The sequence below is a fragment of the Carcharhinus amblyrhynchos genome, chromosome 1 (genome assembly GCF_965287045.1).
Source record: "Carcharhinus amblyrhynchos chromosome 1, sCarAmb.v2.hapA, whole genome shotgun sequence".
Classification (NCBI taxonomy): Eukaryota; Metazoa; Chordata; class Chondrichthyes; order Carcharhiniformes; family Carcharhinidae; genus Carcharhinus; species Carcharhinus amblyrhynchos.
The window spans coordinates 41,025,516-41,051,729 of NC_137324.1; the positions used below are offsets into that span (position 1 = coordinate 41,025,516).

Sequence of the window (26,214 nt, forward strand, 5' to 3'; positions counted from 1 at the left end):
CATAGAAACCTTATGGTGCAGAAGGAGGCCATTCAGCCCATCCAGTCTGTACCAACAACAATCCCACCCAGGCCCTATCCCCACATTTAACCCTTGACACTAAGGAGCAACTTAGCAAGGCCAGTCAACCGAATTCACACATCTTTGGAGTGTGAGAGGAAACCCAGGCAGACATGGGAAGAATGTGCAAACTCCACACAGTTACCCGAGGCCGGATTTGAACCCAGGTCCCTGGCACTGTGAGGCAGCAGTGCTAACCACTGTGTTACCGTGCTGCCCAAAATAAATGACAAAGTAATGATTAAATGAAGGCAAGCTTGGTTTATCATGCCAACGGATATAAATGGAAGGGAACACTATTGGAGATAAGGAATTTCACAATTTGGTGCAAACTAACCTTGACTGAGACAGACATCAGGAGTGCCAACACTAATGTGAATACAAACGAGAGTCTTACATTTTTTAACTTGCCAAGTTCTTTGTTGTTTTACATAATGGCAATGATGACAATAAGAACATAAGAATCAGGAGCAGGAGTCAGCTATCTGGCCTCTTGAGCCTGATCCGCCATTCAATAAGATCCTGGCTGACTCTTTCGTGGACTCAGCACCACTTACCCAACTGCTCACCATAACCCTTAATTCCTTTTCTGTTCAAAAATCTATCTATCTCTGCCTTAAAAACATTCAATGAGGTAGCCTCAACTGCTTCACTGGGCAGGGAATTCCACAGATTCACAACACTTTGGGTGTAGAAGTTCCTCCTCAACTCAATACCAGATCAGTTTCCCCTTATTGTGAGGCTATGCCCCCCATTCTGGTTTCACCCACCCACAATCTCTCTGCTTCTATCTTATCTATTCTCTTCATAATTTTACATGTTTTTATAAGATCCCCCCATTCTTCTAAATTCCAATGAGTATAGTTCCAGTCTACTCACTGAAGAAAATGTGAAGGAGTTAAATAAAATATTTCTGTACAGTTCTCAAATTCAAGATGTCATCTCAAAGCGCTTTACATCCATAGTGAGAAATTAAAGGTGCCAAGAAGTAAAATGGAGACTGTGAGGTGAAGGGTCAAAAGCCAAGTTGAAAAGAAAGGACCTGAAGTAGATCTTGAAATCAGAGAATGGGTGGGCATGGGTGGCAGAGGACTGGACCACACTGGCTAAACGAGAGTCCGGCAACACCGCAGACAAGCAGCTGGATAACAAGGAGAGCCAAAGTGTTAGAGGAGGTATGGGTGGGCATGAACATGGGTGGGCTGAGGGAGGTCTCTTGGGCATGCAAGGCCATTGGGCATGACACAAGGAGGCCATTGTGCTTAGAAAGGAAAGGGGTGATGAGAGTGTGGGACGTCTTGTGTGGAAGAGATGAGTTGCAGCTGTTGGAGGATTGAGATGGGGAGGCTTGATGGAAAAGAGAAGTGGAATAGATGAGGGGGTTGCTACAGTATCAAGAGGTGGGGGCATAGATGAGAAACGTTATCCCAAAGGGAGAAAGCAGGACTAGTAACAAAGAGGACATATGAGTTTAGCTTAACTTGGGATCAAGAACTGCAACTGAGTTTTAAGAGATGCTGCCACTGAATATTGCAACCACTTGTTCTGTAATTAGATAATTACGATTGGGCTCAATTAATCACCATTTTTCCTAATCATTAGAAATCCTCAGCAGCTCATTCCTTTCCTAGCTCATGGTGCTGCTGACTTGCTATATTATAGTTTGTTTCAATTTAATGAATTCCATTTGTAAAGCTCACATCCAACTCTGGACTGTCTGCACCTCTGATGGATGTGCTCTTTAATATGACTCGTTCAGTAAAATTAGATTATTCTGATGGAAATGGATCCTGCATGCAATCAAGCACAAACTGATTTAGCAATGGGACTCTGAACATGACAACACATGTTATCTCGAAATTTAACAAAATAATTTAATGTTTGCATCCAAATCAGGGCATTGCAAGTTTATCGAATTTTGTTATTCAATTCTGAAGGAAGAATTCAATGCTCACGTCAGCACAGTCTGCTCAAAGGAGAATGGGTTTCTCTTGCATCATTCCAAGTTTGTGTCGTTGAGGTAATAATTCAGATCGGCCAGTCATGCTAATAGATCAAAAAGCAAAGGACCTCCCCACTTTTCACTTTGTTTAATTGCGGAGGAGCAGCTGACACACCCTCCCTCCCGCCAACCCCCAAGAGGAGTTTCAAAGTTTTGGGGAAAAAAATAATGAACCATTTATGATATTATGTGCACAGGAATCATTCCACTTTTTAATGACCTATGTTTTCTAAAGCTTTATGCATTATCTAATTAAAAGTCAGATCAGCCATATTCAAATTAAGAGGTTGATCAATCTGATCTGTGGTAATTAGTGTTAGCTCTCTGTGGTTCTCCCAGCTTCTGTCCCTAAAGTCACTGAATGTTTCTGCTTTTGTCTTTGCAGGTGTTCAGTAAGGAGATCATTGTGCACAAATTTAAACATGTTCATTCACAGTCATCATCTCATTTAGTGGCATTATCTTTCTCGCTACAGAGTTTATGAAATGGAGAAAGGGGAAGTTTTGAAACAGTGCAGCACACTTGGCTACTGAGTTTAATCTATTTGGTCTTTGTTGCAATATTATACCTCAGCGGATAAAACTAAACATTCAAACTTTACTTGAACCTATATGAATGGCAAAATATTTGGCTAACTGCTCTGATGGAATATTTGAAAGATCAACTAATTCAATAGACAGCCACCAATCAGCCATTTTGGGGTAGCACAGTGGTTAGCACTGCTGCCTCACAGCGTCAGGGACCCGGATTCGATTCCTGGCTTGAGTCACTGTCTGTGCGGAGTTTGCATGTTTTCCCCGTGTCTGCGTGGGTTTCCTCTGGCTTCCTTCCCCAGTCCGAAAGACGTGCTGGATAGGTGCACTGACCACGCTAAATTCTCCCTCAGTGTACTCGAGCAGAGAGCGACGATGAGGAGATTTTCAGTGTTAATGTAAGCCTACTTGTGATATTAATAAGTAGACTAATGAACAAATTTTAGTTTGCTGTCCTCCATCATCACCCAAACCTTCTTTACTCACTTATGGAAGGAATGTTTTTAGTTCCCGTTGTAGTGAATCAGAATAATATCTACATTTTCTCAGAGAGTATAATTTGTATACAGGCTCATTTGTGCTTCCTGGCAATGTCATGCATAGATGCATTCTGAACACTTGAATGGGAAGAACAACATCTGGGTATTATTGTTTCAATGAATCCTGTAACAAATCTGTTGTGACACAGGTCAGTTCGCTCTGCTCTACTCTTTACACTGACTGAACAAATAATTCTTACATCGAACATCTGAAGAAAATCCTTACTGTGAATAAAAGGAAAACACAGTGGATACTGGAACTCTGTAATGAAAACAGACAGTGCTGGAAAAAACTCAATAGGTCTGGCAGCATCTGTGGAGAGAGAGATATAGTTGAAGGAGTAATTAACTATGTTTTTCTCTTCGCAAATGCTGCCAGAGTGTTTTGCAGCAAGTTTGTTTTTAATTCCCTATTGTTAATATTTTGTCTTTTCTATCAAGCAAATGAAAATGTTAGGCATTTCTTTGTCATACACATTGTTGTACAATATAAACTAGATTCACTCTGTTGTAGCATTCACAGAGGGGATGCTTTTCATAAAGAACCAAGAACAAAGAAAATTACAGCTCAGGAATAGGGTCCTTCAGCCCTTCAAGCCTGCACCAACCATGCTGCCTGACTTAACTAAAACCTCCTACCCTTCCAGAGACCGTATTACATAAGAACATAAGAACATAAGAAATAGGAGCAGGAGTAGGCCATCGAGCCCTTCGAGCCTGCCCCGCCATTCAATAAGATCATGGCTGATCTGTTGTGGCTCAGTTCCACTTTCCCGCCCTCTCCCCATAACCCTTAATCCCCTCTCTTATCAAGAACCCATCAACCCGCTTCTTAAAAATATTTAGCGAGGCAGCCTCCACCACTTCAACTATTCCTCTATTCCCATCCTATTCATATATTTGTCAAGGCGCTCCTTAAAAGTCACTACCATATCTGCTTCCATTACCTGCCTGGCAAAGAGTTCCAAACACCCACCACTCTCTGTGTAAAACATCTGCCTCGTACATCTCCTTTAGACCTTACCCCTCGCACCTTACACCTGTGCCCCCTAGTAATTGACTCTTCCACCAGGGGAAAAAGCTTCTGACTATCCACTCTGTTCATGCCTCTCATAACCTTGTAGACTTCTATCAGGTCGCCCGTCAACCTCCGTTGTTCCGGTGAGAACAAACCAAGTTTTTCCACCCTCTCCTCATACCCTCCATACAAGACAACATCCTGGTAAATCTTTTCTGTACCCTCTCCAAAGCCTCCACATCCTTCTGGTAGTGTGGTGAGCAGAATTGGACACTATATTCCAAGTGCAGCCTCACTAAGGTTCTATAAAGCTGCAACGTGACGTGCCAATTTTTAAACTCAATGCCCCGGCTGATGAAGGCAAGCATGTCGAATGCCTTCTTGACTACCATCTCCACCTGCATTGCCACTTTCAGTGACCTGTCTACCTGTATATCCAGATCCCTTTGCCTATCAATACTCTTAAGGGTTCTGCCATTTACTGTATATTTCCTATCTGTATTAGACCTTCCAAAATGCATCACCTGACATTTGTCAGGATTAAACACCATCTGCCATCTCTCCGCCCAAGTCTCCAACTGATCTATATCCTGCTGTATTCTCTAACTATCACCGCTATCTGCAAATTCACCAACCTTTGTGTTGTCCACAAACTTACTAATCAAACCAGTTACATTTTCCTCCAAATCATTTATATATATTCAAAACAGCAAAGGTCCCAGCACTGCTCCCTGATGAACACCACTTGTCACAGCCTTCCATTCAGAAACATACCCTTCCACTGCTACCATAGTGGAATGGAATACTGGGAATTCCCAGTGCGAGCTTTAAACACTTTGATTCAGGTGTATCAACTAGGTGGGAAGTTAACTTCTTTCTCAACTACAGCTGGGAACTTCTTTAGAACTGTGCCATCACAACTTCCCCGCAAGCACTGTGGAAACCACACTCTGAGATGAAAACAGGTTTGTATTGCACTTTAGTGCTGTTAAGGTGTGGGAGTGAGGGAAACTTGAAATTAATTTTTGATTGATGCGTTTGACATTAATGTTAGAAATGTATAGTTGCGCCAAAGTGATATTTTCATTTTACACTGCAGACCTCTCTGAGCTCCAATTTAATGCCAGTCATGTCAGATTTGAGACAGTTATGGGCCCACCCCCGTGACTAGGTTAACCTTCAGTGAATCATTTCATGTAGGACTGTTGCAGTCATTAGGGAAACTTTCATCTTATCCCTCTCAGATAGATTCAACAAGATCCCAGAGCTAAAAAGACCCACTGCACTACTCAATCCCTGTGAAGCTTTTAAGCAAGAGCATGGATCTAGGGCTGAATGGAGCCCCAGTGTTCAGAGATTTAGAATAGTAAGTGCTCAGTCTATAAGCCTGGATAAGTGGGGCGATTTTCAATAACAAGGTGGCCACGTGTTATTGGTAGGTCAACTCGAGTGACTGTCCCTGAAATAGACAACACTGGTAGTGGGGTTGGTCAGCCACCTGTTAGACATCCAGCCTGATTTTCCTTGGCATTTCTTTGGAAAGGAGAATTAAATAGGGTACATGCTAAGCAACCAATCTGTTAAGAACACTCTTTGGCAGAATTTTCCAGTCCCGCCCGCCATAGGATTCGTAGTGGGTGGGACAGGACCATGCAAAGGCACTCTTTGGACAGAATTTTCCATTCTTTCTGGTGAGCGTGGCTGGAAAATCCTGTCCTATATGTCCCTATCTGTGCTGAATGTTCTGGCCAATGTTTCTTTGTTTCTAAGACAAGACAAATGACCTCCAATGTGTAACTTTAGGAGACCCAGTTAATTCATAGACCTCAGCACCAGTCAAATTGTGTTAATGCTATTTTATGGATACAATTATCTGATTTTTTTTCAGGTGAAACCTAATTAGATTGATGCTGGACAAAGGTGTTGGTATGTATGGGGTTTCCTCAATTTAAACAGTGCTTGTGTAGCGCTCAGTAAGGATTATGGTGTGACAAAGTAAATAAGCTAGCAGGAGCATGTGATGATTGCTCAGCAACTAGGGGCTCTTTTGAGGTAGAAAGGCTTTGGGAATATAGTTTTAGCTGAATTTGTTTGCTGTTGGATTTAGGACACCAGGAAGCAAACATATCTCTGCCAGGAGAAGACAAGTTAGACAGGACAAAGGAGCTGCAAAAAGACAGACTTCCCAAAGAACCCAAACGAGTCCAGATAACCAGGGAATTGGGGCAAAAAAATGTCTTAGGAAGACTGAAGTTAAGAAAACAGAGACTGAGGTATTTATTATTCAGAGGAGAATTCAAGGGAAAAGCAGACAAAGTGTTGTGAGTGAAAGAGACAGATGAAGTAACCAGATGTAAAACAGAAAAGCAGTTGCACTGGTAAATCAAAAGTTCGATGTCATCTTAACAGAGTCTGAGAATCGACAGTTAAGGCAATTGTGAACTGTTTGTACAACAGTCAAATAAGAAGTCTCACAACACTAGGTTAAAGTCCAACAGGTTTATTTGGAATCATGAGCTTTCAGAGCGCTGCTCCTTCTTCAGGTGAGTGAAGGAGCAGCGCTCTGAAAGTTCGTGATTCCAAATAAACCGATTTGAGTTTAACCTAGTGTTGTGAGACTTCTTACTGTGCCCACCCCGTCGCCGGCATCTCCACATCATGATTACAAAAGTCAAGGCAAAGAAATCCTGAAGGGGGAACTGGAAAACCTGGGTGAGGTTTTCTTTGTTGAAGTGGAGTGGAAGCTTTGTTTGAAAGAGTAATTTGGAAAATCTGGACTGGATTCATAATGCAAAACACTGATGGAAAGCATTGTTGTGAAAGAAGATTTTGAAGTAAATTTTTGGGAGCGGAATTTGGGAACTCTCATGTGACAATCTTCTGGGGGAATTTGAGAAGAAATCCAGATAATTGCTTGGATTCAGGGCAGAGAGTGTATTTGACCACAGCCAGCCTGTGTATTTAAAGAGACGTAGGCTCGGATTTTATGGCCTTACTCGTGCCGAAACTGTAAAATCCTACCCGAGGTCAAAAAACCTTCCCATTGTCCAACCCTGGCCCATCTGATGGCGGGCGGGATGGTAAAATTCCGACCTTTGTGTTACTGAGACCATTGTAGCTCAAGATATACTTTGTGATATGTATAACTGTAAAATGTGTGTATTTGTGAAGCCAAGGGGGAGTAAAAGGGTATTGTACCATGATCCAAGTTTTCATGTTTAATACTTTGTTTTCTTTCCGATCACACTAACTAACTGTGACTCTGTTCCTCCACGTTTTCTAACTAAACGTTTTTTACCTGGGATTCCATTCTGGAATTTTCTGGTCCAGTTATAACCTCAACACTAACATTGCAACAACACTAAAACAACAGTTGCAACTGGTGGGCTATACAGATCAATACCAGCAGTCTAGCCCCAAGAACTAGGATGCGGTGTAGCATGAAGTTTAATGACTTCATATAAATGGACAAAGTCGGTGAACAGATCCTTCCATTCCATCTCCTACCAACCACAGCATGAGCAACACACACTGCTCCATTCACCACATACGCACACTTCACTTGCTTACCAACAATTTATTTCAGTCATGACACAGACCTTACATTCAGATCCTTCACCTCACCGTCACACAGTTAGCATTTCCGGAAGCCACAGATTTACATCTCACAGCCTAGCACAGACAATGCAAATCACTGAAACATATCACAACAAATTCACTGGCACACTTCCTCCCTATGTCAGTAAATAGTCTCACAACACCAGGTTAAAGTCTAACAGGATTATTTGGTAGCACGAGCTTTCAGAGTGTTGCCCCTTCATCAGGTGAGTGGCAATGCTTTGAAAGGTCGTGCTACCAAATAAACCTTTTGGACTTTAAGCTGGTGTTGTGAGACTACTTACTGTGCCTACCCCAGTACAAAGCCGGCAACTCCACATCATCTCTATGTCAGGACAAGGTGACCAATGGTAGACAACGGCAAAACTAACCAGTGGGTGGTGAGGGATAGGGGGATAATGCAGATACATGGGCTGACCGCCATGGAGGAGAGAGTTCTAGGCATAACTGAAGTGATTGGCTATTTTGCGGAGGTCAGTGGCATGGGTGAATTCATTGAGGGTGAAGATATGCCTTCTGCACTTTCTTAAATCACACTTCACTCTCATCCTCCAATCTTATTTGTTTTATTCATTCAAGCGTGTAGGTAGCAATGAAGAAATGGTGATATATTTCCAAGTCAGGATGGTGTGACTTGGAGGGCAACACTTGCAGGTAGTTGCGTTCCCAAATATTTCCTACCCAATCTACTGGGTTGATATTCTATAGCATTTCAAAGAATGAGAGTCCAATCTCATTGAAACTGCAGGCTGTCACATGTTTGGAAAGTGCTGTCGAGGACATCTTGGTGAGTTGCAGCAGTGCATCTTGTAGATGGTACACACTGCATCAGTGATGGAGAGAATGAATGTTTAAGAAGGTGCTGATCAAATGAATCTTTACCCTGAATTGGGCCTTGACTGTTGTTGGTGGTGCACTCGTCCAGCCAAGTGGGGAGTATTCTATCAAACTCCTGACATGTGCTTGTAGTTGATGAAGAGGCTTCTGGGAGTCAGGATGTGAGTTACTTGCCATAGGATACTCAGCTTTTTTTTAAAGGTTATTTACTACTGTCTCAAGTAGGCTTACATTAACACTGCAAGGGAATTACAGTGAAAATCCCTTAGTCACCACATTCTGGCGCCTGTTCTTATACACTGAGGGAGAATTTAGCATGCTAATGCGTCTAACCAGCACGTCTTTGATTGTGGGAAAAAACCGGAGCACCCAGAGGAAATCTATGCAGACACGGGGAGAACTTGTGGACAGACAGTGACCCTAGCTGGGAATCACTGCTGTGAGGCAGCAGTGTTAACCATTGTGGCACTGTGTGATTACCTTCTCTGGCAGTGCCATCCCTGCCTTGCTGCCTGTGCCCCATGTCCTTCTGAAGGGTCTGGGAGAAAGTACCAGTTTCAGAAGTACTGCAGCTGCTGTTGATGCTTTTTCCATCAGCAGTGCCAGTCCTTGCAGACTTTACCAACTATTATGACCCTTCTAAACTCCCATTATGTCCACAGACTCAGTAAGGATCAGTAGAAAGTAATCAGCAAATAGTCTATAAGTTGCTGCTGATCCTTTTAAATGGCATTATTGGGGTGGGGTTCTTCATTTTGCCAAAACAACAGTAACAAAAATTGTAGTTTGGGCTTCTAACAGCATTGGACACGGACTGATGGCAATCTGTCTACTCGATTATGTTGCATACATCCAGACAGGCATGGTAATGTCAAAGCCTTTAACAAATTGGCATTGTGCACTGACATGCTGGAAGTGACGAGGATATTATTTTTCTCCAAAACAGACAGCCAGTTAAGGAAGACTTACTATAATTGCACAGGGATTGGTGAGGTCACATCAATATGGTCTCCATATTTAACCCCATACTTGCATTTTAGCCAGTACAGCAAAGCTTCTCTAGATTGGGCCCTGGGATGAGAGGAGTATCACAGAATCAAAGAACATTATCACAGAATACCGACAATGCAGAAGGAGGCCATTTGGTCCATTAAGTCTGCACCAATCATTAGCCAGGCTTACTCTGTATCCCTTGCTAACCTAAGGAGCAATTTAACATGGCCAGTCAACCTAACCTGTGCATCTTTGGATTGTGTGAGGAAACCAGAGCACCATGGAGACATGAGGAAAATGTGCAGACTCCACACAGACAATTACCAAGGCCAGAATTGAACCCGGGTCCCTGGCACGATGAGGTAGCAGTGCTAACCACTGTGCCACCATGCCACCCATTATCCTGTGGTGAGAAGCTTGGGACAATACAATCTGGAATTTAGAAGAATGAGACGTGATTTCATTGAAACAATTTTGAATGAAGACACTGAGATGTTGTTTTCTCTGGCTGGGGAATCTAAAATGTGAGGCACAGTCTCAGGATAGGAGTCACCCATTTAGCATTGAGATGAGGAGCTATTTCATCATTCAAAGGGCTGCGAATCTTTGGAATTCTTGACCCCAGAGAGTTGTGGGTGCTTCATTATTGAATATATTCAAGGACAAGATAAATTTTTGGACTTTCAGGGAATCACTTTGAGGAATGGATGGGAAAATGGATTTGAAGTACAAGATGGGCCAAGTACACGAATGGGTTTAAAGGACTATATGGTCTACTAGTGCTCCTATTTCTTCTGTGCTTATACAGTGGTGAAACTATTGACACTACGGAGCCAAGTTTTGCATCCTTCATCCCTGCACTCATGGACATTCTTAACGCATTCTTAAAGCATACAACTAATAATCTGAGAGTCACAGTCCTCTTTGTAAAGTAATCAGTCAATCTGTGCTGACCTGAAGATATGGAGAATATCGAAGAGTTTGAGTTGAAGACTTTTCTACATTAATATTAAGAGAATAGCAAATTGTAATTGAACAGATTGACCTCTGAACTTGCTGCTTTCTCACCATGGATCAGTAACTGTGTATTAGTTCTTGATCGAATTAAATAGTGAGATTTTGAAAAACAAGACTTCACGAAGGAGTTCTGCTGTAATATTCTCTTATTCATGATATTCTTCTTGTTATGGGCAGCAAGATGGTGCAGCCCGCAGGCAGCAAAGGACATAATTCATGACATTCTTGTCTTTTATATGCCTCAAGGCATTTGAACACATATGAAAGGATCTTTGTTTAGTGGATACTTAGTTCTCTTTTTCATGGACAACTGTTATACGTAATGTTAGAATCTGGTGGCTTTACGGTTATGATGCTGGGCTAGTAATCCAGGGACCAGAGATATGAACTCAGGTCTCACCATCGCAGCTGGGAATTTAAATTCAACCCACTAAAGAATCTGGAATAAAAGGTTTATATCAGCTGTGGTGACCAAGAAGCTATAAAATTGCCATAAAGCCTACCTGATTCACTGATGTCCTTGAGGAAATTAAATCTATCTGATCTGACCTACGTGTGACTCCAGACCCACAGCAATGTAATGAGTGTAACAGGAGTCTCACTCACCTGCTTGAGAACTAGCGGAAACTCTATCTTGCCTCTCTCTGGGAAGTCAGACACAAATACCGGTCATCAGGCACTTATCTGGGCAGCTTTGGATCTCTCATTCCATTAAAGCCCCAATATGATGGAAATCCCACCCACAGGAGCTGCTGGCCAATCAGAAGCCAGCAGCACTACAGTTATGGTTGCGCCCCATGAATGGTGGCCACTGTCGGTAGTACATTCAGGCTTGCAAATGGGGATGTGAGGGCGCGATGGGGGTGAAAGGAAGGGGATCACTGGCCATTGGCCAGAGGGGGATTGACAGCAGGGGTAGTGGGTGACTTAATGTGGGTTCACCACTTCCAGATTCAGGTCCCTTGATTGGGCACAGAGTGTCTGAGAGCAAGCAACCCCTTCTAGGATTCCACTTTTTCCATCCTGAGTTTGAGTGGGGAGTGTAGAGATGGCTGGGTCCCTATTCTGCATCCTTCTGCCCAATCAAATGGCACCTCCCATTCTAAATGTGTGGGAAATTGGGGGGGAGGGGGGGTGCGGAGGGGTGGCATTAAGTTCTGCCCAGGGTTGATTTTTACTTCCTCTCTGAACTGGTCTAGCAAGTTGTTCAGTTTTACAATGCTACGCAAATGACTAATGAGAAAAAAAACAGATTGATCTATTGTCATTAGCACAGGGACAGGACACAGAAGAGACACTATCAATCCAGCAAGCCTTGCAAATCCTTCTCACAAATAACTTGCACCATAATTGGGAGACCTGTTGCACAGACTAGTCAAACAACATCCTGACAGAGACACTGAGGGTGGGATTTTATAGACTCACTCAACCCAAGACTGGAACATCCCACCTGAGGTCAACAGACATTTCCATTACTCACTCTTCACCTGCTCCAATTCCATGGCAGGCAAGGCGATAGAATTCTGGTGTGAATCTTTATTTTTAGCCAATGTCCCAGACTTAGCATTGCCGATGCTGGATATGTTGTATCCCACGGGCAGTAGAGAACCAGCAGTGGTGACAGCAGACTGGTATACAGTCAGAAGGCTGTACATTGACTCATGAAGTCTCAAGGAATCAGATCAAACATGGACAAAGAAACCTCCTGCTAACTGTTACCTACTGCTCTCTCTCAGCTGATGAATCAGTAGCCCTCCTTACTAAACATCACTGGAAGAAGCACTGAGGGTGGCAAGGGCACAGAATGTATCCTGGCTGGTGGACTTCAATATCCATCACCAAGCGTGACTCTGCAGCACCAGTCATGACAGAGTTCACCTTATATCTGTCAGACTGAATCTGTCACAAGTAGTGTGAAAATCAACATTAGTAAAAGACATACTTGACCGCATCCACACCAAACTACTTCTCATAGATGTATTTGACCATGACCATATTGTTCGGAGTGAACACTGCACAGTCCTTGTGGAGAGGAAATCTCATCTTCACACTGGGAATATGCTGTGTTGGATTGTTTAGCACTACCACCATGATACATAGGATAGATTTAGAACAGCTAACAGCAGCTCAAAACCGGGCATTCATGACATGTCGTGGGCCAGCAGCAGCAGTAGAACTGTATTCCATCACATAAGAACATAAGAAATAGGAGCAGGAGTAGGCCATCTAGCCCTTCGAGCCTGCCCCGCCATTCAATAAGATCATGGCTGATCTGTCATGGATCAGTTCACTTTTCCGCTTGCTCTCCAATCTATAACTTCATGGTCTATTATATCCCTCAATCCACCAGTGATTCAGATGATCAACACTGGTTCAATGGGGAATGCAGAAGAATATACCAGGGCAGTACCAGGCATCTCTAAAAATGAGGTGCAAAGTCTGGTGAAGTTGCAACACAGGATTATGCGCATGCTAACAGAGAAAGCAGCATGTGACAGATTGACCTAAGCAATCCCTGAGCCAACAGATCCAACTGAGAATGGTGGTGGGTAATTGCACAACTTATAGGAGGAGGAGGTGAAATCAGACATCATGTATTCTTTATCTTGCATGCAAGAGGCATAGGCTGCATGCAGTTCAACCCAATTGGGTTGAAATTGACATTAGGTCTCTTTGCACATGCAAAGTGCCTAACACCTGATTCAGGAATGGGCCATGGACACCGGTTCAGAATCCTTTACCTGTATGGCAGCTGGAGACAGGTGATATGGAATGTGTATGCAAGTCACCTGACAAATTGGAATGCTTAGGTGCCCACACTGCACCTGGAAAACAGATGTGGTGTCAACTAAGTTCATAAGTTGCGTATAACCCAAATTGGTTCAAAATACAACTGAATGCAATTAATGAGGACACCTCAATAAAAATGATTTGGTCCATTCATCAGATCACCTCAACTGAGAAATGCTGTGCTCGAAAGGTAGTAACAAATACTACCACCTAAGAAAATATTCCCAGGAACATTCCTGTTTGCATTAGCTGCATTATCTAGGACTGGCTGTCACTGAATTCGATTTCTGTGATATTTAGATTGGCCATTGTAAACAGCCATCCAATTTAAAAAGAATTTGAATCTTAAAGACTATTGTTCAGTCAAATATTAGAATTGATGGTCATGAATAGATCGGATTCATGCAAATAACAGGCACCAGAGGTTAAATTGTCAATCAGAATTGCTAAAACAAAATCACAATGTATACACACCATTATACAAAGCTTGAAAGTTTGAGAATTACCTGTAATAGCTCTCAAGTCTCAGTTGAGTTGGAACGGTTCAGTAAGGGCGGTTGGCATCTTTCGGCCTCTTCAGCTGTACTTTAAGTCTCTTCATGCCAATCTGAAAACCATTCATTGCCTGGATGGCAGCCTGGGCACTGGCAGGATTGTCAAAACTCACAAAACCTGCCAAAAACATTGGTTTTACAACTTCGTGGGCCAGGAAGAACTAATACAACAGTTCATGCTTGTATTGCATTATCACCTTGCATTAACCCTTTGTTTTCACCAGACTGCTCTTTCCACTTAAAGAAATGGAAATATTCACTGGGGAAGCCAAAGAGTATTAAGTTCTGAAGAGTTCAAGTCCCACAGGTTAACATATCACGTTTACAAATGTTAACAATCTTGTGACTGGCAATCACAATCTTTTTATATATAGGCTGGACCAAGTTAATTTCTGATTGTTTTGAAGGCTTGAGTGCCTTCTAAGTGAATATAATTTCGTGAAAGGCAATGTTGCTCATTTAAAAATTGAGATCAAAGTTTTGTGCAAATGCAAAATGTTCAAGTTATTGCTGCAGCAATTTGATAGGGGGGAGTTATTGTTTCTGACCATGAAAGCTAAGGATGACTGGTCAACAAAGGAAGGTAATGGAGCAAGAAAGGAAGAAGGAAGTGTGGTTACAAAGCAAAATGAGGGACAAGTAACATTTCGGGAGGAGGAAAGATGCTGCAGACTAATTTGGTTTTTGATGGTAAATCTTGCCTCAGGGATTAGAAATCAATCTGGTCCAACCGTACATGGTTGCAATATAAAATCTTATCACTTTATATCGGGGTGTGCAGAGATGAAGAGCATTTAAGGAGGTTTGTTTAGCTCAAACTGGATGAGCAAAAATCAGAATCCCACTAAATACTTGGCCTTACTTAAAAATAGGAGTAGGTGACAGAACTAACAAATTGAGAATCGTTCGGAATATGATCCTCTTATAGCGACCTCCTCCCCCTCGATAACCCCCCAGATTTGATTCAAATGTTCAGTTTGACTATTAACCAGCAAACAGGTTTGGTAACTTTTACTGATTTAAAAAGGTCATTTTAATCTACGGAAAGTGAATGCAGGAAACACTAAACATTTTCCAAGATAGCCAAAGTTATCATAAGCCAACCACTTTTCTGTTTGCAGACTTGCCTGTAATTCTAATGGAACATTATATTTTAAATGAAGACCTTTGCTTCACAGTTTATTACAAAACACATAGGATTAGAATTATTGGTGATTAATAGTGAATCAAATAGCCTTGTGAGCAATCCTAACCCTGGACACTCACTGTCTCATTTTTCATGTTTAAAGTTCTCTTTCGTGCAAGTGGATTTGCATGTTGTTTAGTTGGCCGACTACAATTCATACTAAAATAAGAACAGAGTGAAATTAAATTTCCACACAAGCAAAGTATTGAGAAATCAACTTCAACTAAGTTTGATACTTCACTGAGTAGCTGTATTAAAAGTACGATATACTAATGGGTAGCATGTACAACTAATATGGAGATTCTCACTTCATCTTAATTTTATTACCCGTTTAGAATGAGACAGGATTTTTATCATACTTTCAGCTATTTGGTTTACAATGAATAATGGATTTCCTCTGGCCATGATGCATAGACAACACAGAGATACTCAAATAGAACATCAATTTCCTGGAACAATGCAACGGTGTGTCTTGTGCCATCATGTCCTGACCTCCTTGTTGTGAATTTACTCCAATTTTTTGTCCGGAGAATTAATTTGAATGCACTGCAGTCAACAAAATGAGAAATCAAGGGCTTCAGAAGCAGTGCAGCCAATAACTTCCCTCACCTACATTGATTAAACAGAACCAAGTCACAGAATTCCAAATTTCAAATCCTTTTGTAAGGCTGAACTTGATCATTTACTGCAAAATGTTTGAGAATGGGTAGACTCGACAACTGTACTTAGTTTTCTGGAATGTTCTAAGTTGCCATACTGGCTCAGGTGATATTCAAGCATTCCTGGTGGCAGTCATTACGAGGCATTGGGTCCTGTGCATGTGCTCGGGAATGTCTGTTTGAGAATGCCTCTTGGAAGCTGGTTGGAATTTGAGCAGAACATGCATCGGGCAAGCTGCGCACAGTTTCTGCAGTGGCCTTAGAAGTGGCTCTTAAAGGCACTCGTGCAAGGTGCCAACATGTTGATCAGTATTTACTTCAAAAATTACCCTAACATGGAGTCAGGAGGAGAAAAAAATGCTCTTTCTGGCCCCAGCACTACTGAGGGGAACTGCCATTCTGCCCTGCCATTCTGCCCTTGTGTCCCCACCCTCATGGGTGGGTTCCTCCCTTGGTCCAACTGAATGCTAGTGCTGGCATCACGGCCAGAGGAAACTAATCAGCTACCTGGAGAGACTTGAAAGATGCCTGCTGCTCAATGGAATAGCTCAATGAGGCCTATGGCCCTAACTACAAATGTTGAAATCATAAATTTCAATGCCCCTCCCTTGCCATTATTTTGCAGTCTAAGAGGGGAGTTTTAACCTGTCAAGGTGGGTAGGTTTGTGAGTGAGTGACAGGTTAAAAATGTGGAACCCGGTGACTTTCACCTTTAACCTGAGCATGTCCTGCAGCACGTGGGAACCGCTGCGGGGCAGGCGTGTCGGCAACTTAAACAGGTAAAGTGCTAATCATTTACTCCTGTAGCCAGGAAATCTGTCTTTACCTGAGAATGCACAGATTGTCTGGCTGTCCAGGAACTCACCAGCGAAAGCAAAGCATGGGATTTGAGTTGGCTGGAAAAAATGACAGGTAATTACTGAGAACTGACACCTCCTTCCCCGTTTTGGTGAAAGACTTTTGCTGACAAGACTTTGTTGTGACAATGTGCTTTCACTGCTTTGGACCTGTCCTACACCTGTTCAATTCCCGGCTGTCAGCTCTCAGATCAACACGGGAGTCGTTCCTCTACCTCGGACCTCAGGTGAGGAACATCTGCATTCATCTCACCAAGCTGCTGGTCCGCTGGAGGAGAGGTGCGCACACACAGCTCACAGGAGGTGATTCTGCGCACCACCACCCCAACCTCCATCCCTGCCACCCCCCCCCCCCCCCCCAAGCACAGGTAAACTGCTAGAAAACAAGCTTCCTGGACATGGCTGAGCACCAGCACCTTCAGAGGCTCAAAGTTTCCTGTCAGACAGTTGCTGACATTTTCAGTCTCCTGCCTCATGGACCAGATGGGTGCACATTGCCAAAAGCAATCAAGGTCATTGCAGATTTTAATTTCACGCTTTCTTGTGCCCTCCAGCGTCTCCACTCGATATTTGTTGAACCTCACAATCTGCTGTCCACAAGTACATCTCACAGGTAATGGATGCCATGTTTACCAAGGCTGGCACTTATAGCACGTCTTGCAACCCATGAGCCCAGTCAGAAAATGGGCAACTGCTATTCTGACTGGATTCCCTTGGGTCTAGGAAATCACTGACTTTTCACATGTAGCAATGAAGTGCTCCCAGAGGTCCACGAATGCTCGTGGTCCACTGCTCCATGCACATGGAGCTTCAGGGAGAGGGAGCGGCAGCTTTGCATCTCTGCTGGTGCAGTCAGGTGTGGTGAAGGCATCTGTAGCTACCCACAGGGCTGCCAGGGCTGCCTCGGAGGGTCCGAGGCAGGAAGGCTTCAGTTAAACTGTGGCAGTGCAGCCACATGGCACATCAAATATGAACCCGCTGGGCGCCGGTGTTTTCTCTAAGCTGTGTGGGTGTGCTGCCAATCCAGAATGTGACACAATGGGAACAGCGGTGGGCTATACACAAGAAATGTTTCCAAGCATTCTCTGCTATAATCTTAAAAGGATTGTGCACCATGCCAGTTGTAGACAGTGAATATAAGTTCAAGGGAACATTACTAAGCATTCCCAGACCCCAGCAGTCCCACTATCAACAACCCACTCCTTTCACAGACACTCATTGCTGGTTTAGAATTCATGCCCCACCCTTTTTCACAGGTCAGAAGGCCATTTGGAAGGTCACAGGAGCAGTGAAATAAATGTTATGATGAATAAACATGAACAGAAATGTAACAGTGTATCACAGTGCCATACTCCAAGCAAAATCCCTCCTGTACCAACAAATCCTTCAACTATTTTGTTACACAGAGTTACCCTTGAGGCATTTCAGCAGAGCTGCAGGAAGGCTGCTTATATCCTGACACTGACTGCTCAGATACTCCTGGGGGAAGTCCTCTGGGTTTTGGAGGCAGGAAAGGCCCCTCAGAGCCTCACCCAAGACTGTCCCACCTGCATCTGTGCAGGGGTAGACTCAGTCGCTGTGGCAGAAAGCAGCATGTGACTGAGGAAGGGGGCAGAAGTGCCAACACCTTGAGCAGTGTCTGCCCTTCCATTTCTCCACCTTCCCTCTCGTCCCCCACAGTTCTCTCCTACACATCTGTCAGGTGCTGACTGCTCAAAGTGAGAGCTCCCTCAATTTTCAGTGAGGTGGCAGTCTGAGTGCACAGGCCATTGCAGAGGGCAACATGCACTCTGATGGTTGCCGTGCCTGATGCTCCATGCAGGTGATCACTCTCTGTCAACACCTAGACACCAACCCGAGACATCACTTATGCTGGATTAACCCCTCTCTAATCGTGCACAGTGCAGCCAGAAGGGCTGACAGGACGGCAAACATTTTTGCTGCTGCTCCAGAATATCGTCTTCATCAATGGCCCCTGAGGCTCAGATGAGGATCGCTTCGAGGTTCCTGCGTCACCCCTCCACCATGGCTATATTTGTTCTCACAATCTGCTCCTGCTCACTTGTAGCTGAGCTGGTGGACAGTGTGCAGGAACCCTGTGATGGGACACAACCTCAGAGACAGTGACCTCTGAGCAGTCTTCATCTTCCTCCCAAATCACCTCCCGAGGAACCTGTGGGAGATGAAAGACGTGATTAAGAACTGACAAGGTGAGAAGATTCAAAGTTATTGTGCGTATTGTCATTTTTCATAGCCTGCTGGCAAGTCAACATGAGTGAGTGTTACATGTCATGTGGTTGTATGATATTTAATACTCACCGGGTAGGTGGGAGAGTCACATCCGGGCATGCTGAGACACAGCTTCCTCCAGTGCTTCCCTCCTGTGTAGACGGCAAAGTGGAGATGACTGGAGGACTACTTCTGGCTCTCCTCCTCTCCCTGCTGTTCTTGCTGTCTTCACTTGCAAGGAGAGAAAGCAGTGAGCAATGAGAGTAAGAAATGGAATGTTTTGACAGGATGGAAGGATAACATTGGCACAAGTCCCTGAGAATTTTGGTTGGGTTTTTCATGGCAATAAGATGGTGAATGTCAGTGGTGGCTGGCCAGATGGGGGTATGACAAGGTGCCCAGACAGAGAGGAATAGCTACATCTGCATGATGTATTCCTATCATTCATGCAGTAGATGCATTGGGAAGGCAGAACAAGGGGAGTTGGGGTTAGATGTACATCACAATATGTTGACTGTGCCATGCCATTCAGCTTGCTTATCCTAAGGAGGACATTGGCCCACTCAAGCAGTGTGCAGGAGTGAGGCACCACATTACTGCTGCTGATCTCCTCAGCCATTTCCAATCCATCTGCTTGTTTTTGGAGGCAGTCTTCTTCCACCTGGCTGTGGGGAACAGAACCTTCCTGTGGGCCTATATAGCCCACAGCATCATGTCCAAAGGTTTATTGCTGAAGTACGCTCATTGCCTTGCTTCATTGTGTCTCCATCTCAATCTGAAAACTGCTTATCAAACGGCAACCCTTGCATCATGCCTTTAAATAGATGAGCTGAAATAGACTGATGCAGGTTGTCATCATGCCAACCCGTTGCAATGGGAGCCCAAAAGTCAAATGTAAACACAAAGGCTACTTCACTGAAAAAAAAATGAGGTGTTGCAATTTCCAGGTTCCTGCTGCGCTGTTAGGCTCCTACCCTTGCTGTGAGCGGGTCAGAAGGTTAAAATTCAACTCTAAATATCTACAAGAGGAGAGTGGGCACAAAATCAAGGAAATTTGCAATTGCCATTGATTTGTGTGTAGGAGTGGAAGCTGTGTGCAGAGTCCAGCTATAAAAATCTGTGTTGCTTGGTTTCAGCCAGATCACGGGAAGAGTGCAGCAAAAGTTCTGGGAAATGATGTTATGGCATAACTCACTCCTGCCAAAATTTCCTGGCACATTTATCGTGTAAAACTAATTCCAAGCTGTGGATGCAGCATTCTAGTGGTGCAAGTATCAGGAAAATCCTGGGCTATTGTCACTATACATTGGGCCCGGGTTCCTACACTCAAACCTTCACCAATATGTCGGCCATCATACTTCCGCTGCATAATATGTGTGTACGTGCCATCCACAACACTGGATGCCTAGGTACAAGACGGGCATGGTACCAATGAATTTGTCGGTCTCTACTTACTTTAATAACTACTTTTTGTAAACTGTAGAGTGATTAATTAACACATTCACTCATCTTGGGATAACACTAAATAGAATTTTTTAATTCATTCATGGGACATGGGCATCACTAGCTGGGCCAGTATTTATTGCCCATCCCTGGTTGCCGAGGGTAGTTGAGAATCAACAACATTGCTGTGGTTCTGGAGTCACACATAGGCCAGACCAGGTAAGGACGACAGATTTCCTTCTTTAAAGGGCAAGAGTGAACCAGATGGGATTTTCCGACAATTGACAATAGTTTCATGGTCATCAGTACATTCTTATTCCAAATTTTTTTTATTGAATTCAAATTCCACCATCTGCTGTGGCAGGATTTGAACATTAGCTGAGGTTTTGGATTAATATTCTAGCGATAATACCACGAGGCTATATTTCCTGTTTGTTTTTGAGGGGGATGCCAGATCTAGATGTTGGAAATAGATCAGTTTTCTATGCAAAGAAAGCTCCGAAAGTGCATCAATCTTAACATGGAGGGAACGATTTGCAATTGTTCACTCTGTGTATAGGATCATTTTGCCATCATGTTTGCAAACTGATTCACTCTTGGAAATTGTGTTGGAGCCAGAAATTATGGCCCTACTCTCAAATCCTGTTACCTGGTCAAGCAAGTGTTAAATGGCAAACACCAAAGAAAGAATGGCAATGCAGATAAAATGGCTAAAAAGTTGAAAACGCCTATGGGGTTGAATGAGCCATTTGTAACCTGTTTTTAAGTCACACCACGTCCTTCAAAACTGTGTGTGGGATTGCTTTCTAAAGTTTTTGTTTTGCTGCCCTGCACATTTTTAATATGAAATACTTTTCACATAAAGGATGTTCATTACACCACCAATAGAGTCAAGCAATAATTAACCAGATCTGATAACACAATTCTTATTTCTGATGACAATGCAGGGAAGACTTCTGGACATCATCTAAAGATGAGAAATCAAATATGAACCAAAGCCAATTGGCCTCAAATCTCATTTTTAATACACTGGTAATGGAAGATGAGCTGAACTGTCTGATAATGAACTATTTAGATTTTGGGCTCCACTGTAGCCCCATCCTAGACTTTTCCAATAAAGTTGGCCATATTTTTTCTTAAATTTTTCTTTGCTAAAACTTTGCCATACTTTGGCCAGTGATATTTCCCCATTACCTTATAGCTTTGATCACATCAGTTATTTAAGTGGCTACACATCTCACTGTAAAGTAAAAGTAAAGTTTATTTATTAGTCCACAAATAGGCTTACACTCACACTGCAAAAGGATGTGTGGAGTGGAACGTTCTTACTCCACATTGACATTGTGAGGTCTGATCAGTAAGGACATGTATGAATAATTTATTAATCAATAGAACTCTAACAGAGGCAATAATGAGGGCAATATATTTAAGGTTAAATCAATCTTGTTGATTAAAATACAAAAATAAACACAAAGGTATTTTATTAAAATAACATTTATAAAATGAATGAAAATAATTTATTCTCCCCCCTATTGCTAGCAATGATTTTTCCTAATTGGAATTCTAATAGCCAACCCTTTCAATCTTGTGTTTCAATCTGGAGAGACCTTAGGATATAAATTAAGGTTATCGATGATATGCTATAAATACTCGACAAGCTCATTAAAAAAATCGTTCCGTTATTTTAAAGGACACCTTAAACCTGGTGGGTAAATATTTTGGTTAAAATGATGGAGAGAGAGAGCATTTTACACATGAACAGAATAAAAGCTGGCAGTAATCTTCGGCCACTTGTTTATTCCTGAAGAGAAACAGAAAATTCTGGAAATACACAGCAAGTCTGTCAGCATCTGGAAAAGGAAAAGAGAGGTCACCACTCAGTTTTCAAAATAGTAACATTTATTTCATCTGCTCTGCACTTCCACCAATTTCTCTTTACATTCTGATTTCTAGCTTTTGTACTTTCCTATTCATGATTATTTTAGTATCAAAGTGATTAAAAACACCATTCTGATAGAAAATGGATTATTATGGTTAGTTAAACGTTTTGGGCTCATAAATGGGGTGGCACAGTGTTCCAATGGTGAACACTGCTGCCTCACAGTTCCAGGGACCCGGGTTCAATTCCAGCCTCGTGTCACTGTCTGTGTGGAGTTTGCACATTCTCCCCCGCATCTGTGTGGATTTCCTCCGGGTCCTCCAATTTCCTCCCACAGTCCAAAGATAGATAGATTGGCCATGCTAAATTGACCCTCGTGTCAGGGGGATTAGCAGGGTAAATATGTGGGGAATCCAGGAATAGGGCTTGGGTGGGATTGAGGTTGGTGCAGACTGGATGGGCCAAATGGCCTCTTTCTGCACTGTAGGATTTCTATGATTCTATGCCATGCCTACAAATCTCTGGAAGAGCTGCACTGAGATCTCCATTTCTTAAATTTGTAACAATAGCATTTGGTTGCCAAGAGGATGTGTGATGTTTATTTGTTACACAAACCTTTCTGGCACTGCTTGAATGATTAAGGGATAGCATAAAGCAGGAGGCTGGAAGAATTCTTCTAGTACAAGGGGTTATTGGAATTTAGAATGCATCACTGTAAGTGGCAATTGAAGCTGAGTTAAGCAGGAATACGTGCTTAAAGAAATATCAAACAGCATCAACAAAGAACAGGGAGTTGGGATTTAACTAAATAGTTCTTTTGGAGGAGGAAGCAGTGACACAAGCAGAATGGACAAAATGACATTCTTGCATGCTGAAATTTTTATGAATCACTTGGTTAAAAAAAATACAATTTAAAGGTAATGTGCAAAAAACTTATTAAGACAAATAATCTTTGTCACTAACCCTATATTATCCTCATAGTTATAGTTTATTAGAGACCAAGTTGATCTATTTCATCAATCTAGCTGACATTTTGAGGCTTGACAAACACAGCTACTGCAAATGGATTATCGCGAAATGTAATATTAAATAAAGACTGACAAGAAAATTGTAAAAGACAGATGAAATTTCTTTCAATATATGAGCACAAACATTTCTATTTTTATGAGTTTTTAATGACTTTTACAAAAATCAGAAAATTGACCATGATATATTGTAGCATTAATGTAGGCACTGATGTATTAGTGCAGTGCACTGAGCATTGTACTTAGCATAAGCAAACATGGATAGAGAAAAAAAGTGCTTGATTCCTTTTTAAAGAGTCGGATAGGAGACTCTTAACTTCCCAGGATGAGTGGAAGATTGAAAGACAAACCAATTGGGAAATCTGACCCCAACCTGTGTCTGACCTGACCTCCAGTTTAAAGTGGTTGGGTTTTTGATGGGCAAGTAGTCAGTGGGCTGGTCATTAAAACTTTTAAGATGGCTGCATGCTTCCATTTTAACATAAATTTCATTTTAAGACCTGAACACTGGGATTGGATCATGAGACTTTCAGCAGATGGAAAGAGGCAAGGTGGATCAGATATATGAGCTAATGCTTTAATTGCATTGCTTATGGGCAAAGAAGGAGTCCTTCCTTCATTTGCAGTAATCTTACCCTTCAAACATCCAGTGATAGGAGCCTCTTGGTTGACCCATCCTTTTGTTTACCTTCCCATAACATCGATCTTCCCCGTTACCCTCCAGCCAGCCAGGCTGCCTTCCAGTCTAACAGGCAGTTAGCCTGGCAGTCAGGTTGGAGGCCTGGTGAAACAAATTATAATAAGTCCTGCCACTCCGTGCAGCAGAACCTCTCCTCCCCATCTATTTGTGGCTCCAAGTTATTATTGTGCCTCTCCCAACATGCTTAACTGACAGGGAAGAGGCATGTGGTGTTGTAATTTTAGCCGAAAAGTGTGATGAAGAAACTAATAAAAGCAAAATACTACGGGCTGGGAGTCTGAAATAAAAAACAGAAATGGTTGAATAAACTCAACAGGTCTGGCAGCATCTCTGGACAGAAACAGAGTTAACAGGTGGAATCTTCATGCCACGAGATTCTCTGGTCTCACTGCAGTGAACGGAGGTTTTCTCCATCTTCGTTTGCAGCAGCTGTGGGACATGACGGCCGGTAAAATCATACCCAGTGCTTTGGATCTAAATGACCGTGCTACAGAACAGGTCTGTAGATGGGTCATTTAATCATAGAATCCCTACAGTGCAGAAGGAGGCCATTCAACCCATTGAGCCTGCATCGACTCCCCCACAAGACCCAACCCCGCCCTATCCCCATAACCTCAGAGATTTCTCCCACTAGTCCCCCTAACCTACACATCTTGGGAGTAGATTTACATCGGCTACCAGAACTGCTAAGTTTGTTCATCATTTTCTGTCATGAGGAAACTGATGGGATCCAATTGGCCACCTGTTTTGGATCACACATGACCTGACATCAATGGAAATTGGCCTCTGTGCAACATGTTCAGGTCCCATTAGTTTCCTGCTACTTGGTTCGGTTAAAATCACTCCTATTTTGGACTTCTTTGATTACAGAAGGATATGTCATAATTTCCACATTGCACTGCCAACACATAAGGCTCTGACAAGTTCCCTTTAAAACAAGCAAGAGAATATATCGTTCATCTATCAAACATTGGCCAGCAGTCCCATGGGCTCAGCCACACATAACCTTTCAGGAGCAACAAACAAAGAGGACTGCAGTTATTAAGAATTTAATTAATAGGATAAAGCTATGCTGTCTCTGGAAAATAAACTTAAAGGTGATTTACTCAAGCTCTGGCAGGATTATTAGGAGAACTGACAAAATAGATCCAAATATATTGTTCATTATGGCAAAGGGGGGTCAAGCACCATATGTTTTATTTCATTTATTAGTCACAAGTAAGGCTTATATTAACACTGCAATGAAGTTACTGTAAAATTCCCTTAGTTACCACACTCCAGTGCCCGTTCAGGTCAATGCACCTAACCAACACATCTTTCTGACTGTGGGAAGAAACCGGAACACCCAGAAGAAACCCACACAGAACATGCAAACTACGCATAGTTACCCAAGCCGGGAATTGAACCCAAGTCCCTGGCACCGTGAAGCAGCAGTGCTAACCACTGTGCCACCGGGCCACCCCAGGTTAAAAAGGTGCACATTAAGAATTAGAAAATTATAGGGAGTTAGGTTGAGCTTTTTTACATCAAGTACAATAGACTTGTGGGAAACTTACCATGGAAGGCCAGAATGGAACAGGCCACATAAATTGGTTCAAGAGACAATTGGAAGAAGTTCCTTTATGCAGAATACTGGAAATAGCCCTGTGCACACAGTACCTTGTTCCCGTACTTCCTATATTGCTTTTGTGGTTCTGTTGAAAAAGCAATATAGTGGAACAAGTAGCAGGGAAAAGGTAAATGTTGGCAGTGTAGAGTTTGAATGGGTGTAGGTGTGGCTACACAGTTCTATTAAAACTGATATTCCTTGCAGTCAATATTCAATGCTAAGGCCATATATTTTCCACCAAAGTAATTTAGATTGATGTCCCAGAATAACCATTAGCTGCTGTTCTATATGCCTGTAATTCTCAGTGGGTTCCTTTGTTGCTCCTTCTATATGAACTGCAAAGTGTTGAAGGCTATAACTAATACGTGGAGAAGTGAGGACATTGAGAAACTGAAACTGCAAGGCCTGCATTACAGGACAGCACTGAAGGTGAGACAGAGTAAAGGAAAAGAGAGGATAATTTTGGATACAGCAATTAGGAGGTAAAATTTCTATAGGTTTCAGCTCCCAGGACAGAACTAATTACAGCAAAGCGAAGTGAGACAAGTCCTGATTTCAACACGGCACAAATGTCAGGAGGAGGTAGAAGCATGAAAAGATCATGCTCAGGAAGAGTGTTTGGTTATAGTCTGATCATCATAATGTCAATACAAAGGACAAAAGTGA

General features: G+C 42.6%; 1 protein-coding gene across 7 annotated transcripts in view; it reads right to left on the reverse strand.

Annotated features, from left to right (window-relative positions):
* celf4 (CUGBP, Elav-like family member 4) overlaps positions 1-26,214 on the reverse strand; it is a 1,183,497-nt gene that overhangs the window by 26,958 nt on the left and 1,130,325 nt on the right. For all 7 annotated transcript variants that reach the window (XM_080215459.1, XM_080215370.1, XM_080215109.1 and 4 more), the window contains one exon: positions 13,914-14,079. In XM_080215459.1, the coding sequence (XP_080071585.1) occupies positions 13,952-14,079 (128 nt within the window). In that variant the 3' untranslated portion in view covers positions 13,914-13,951. The remainder of the gene's footprint in view (positions 1-13,913; positions 14,080-26,214) is intronic.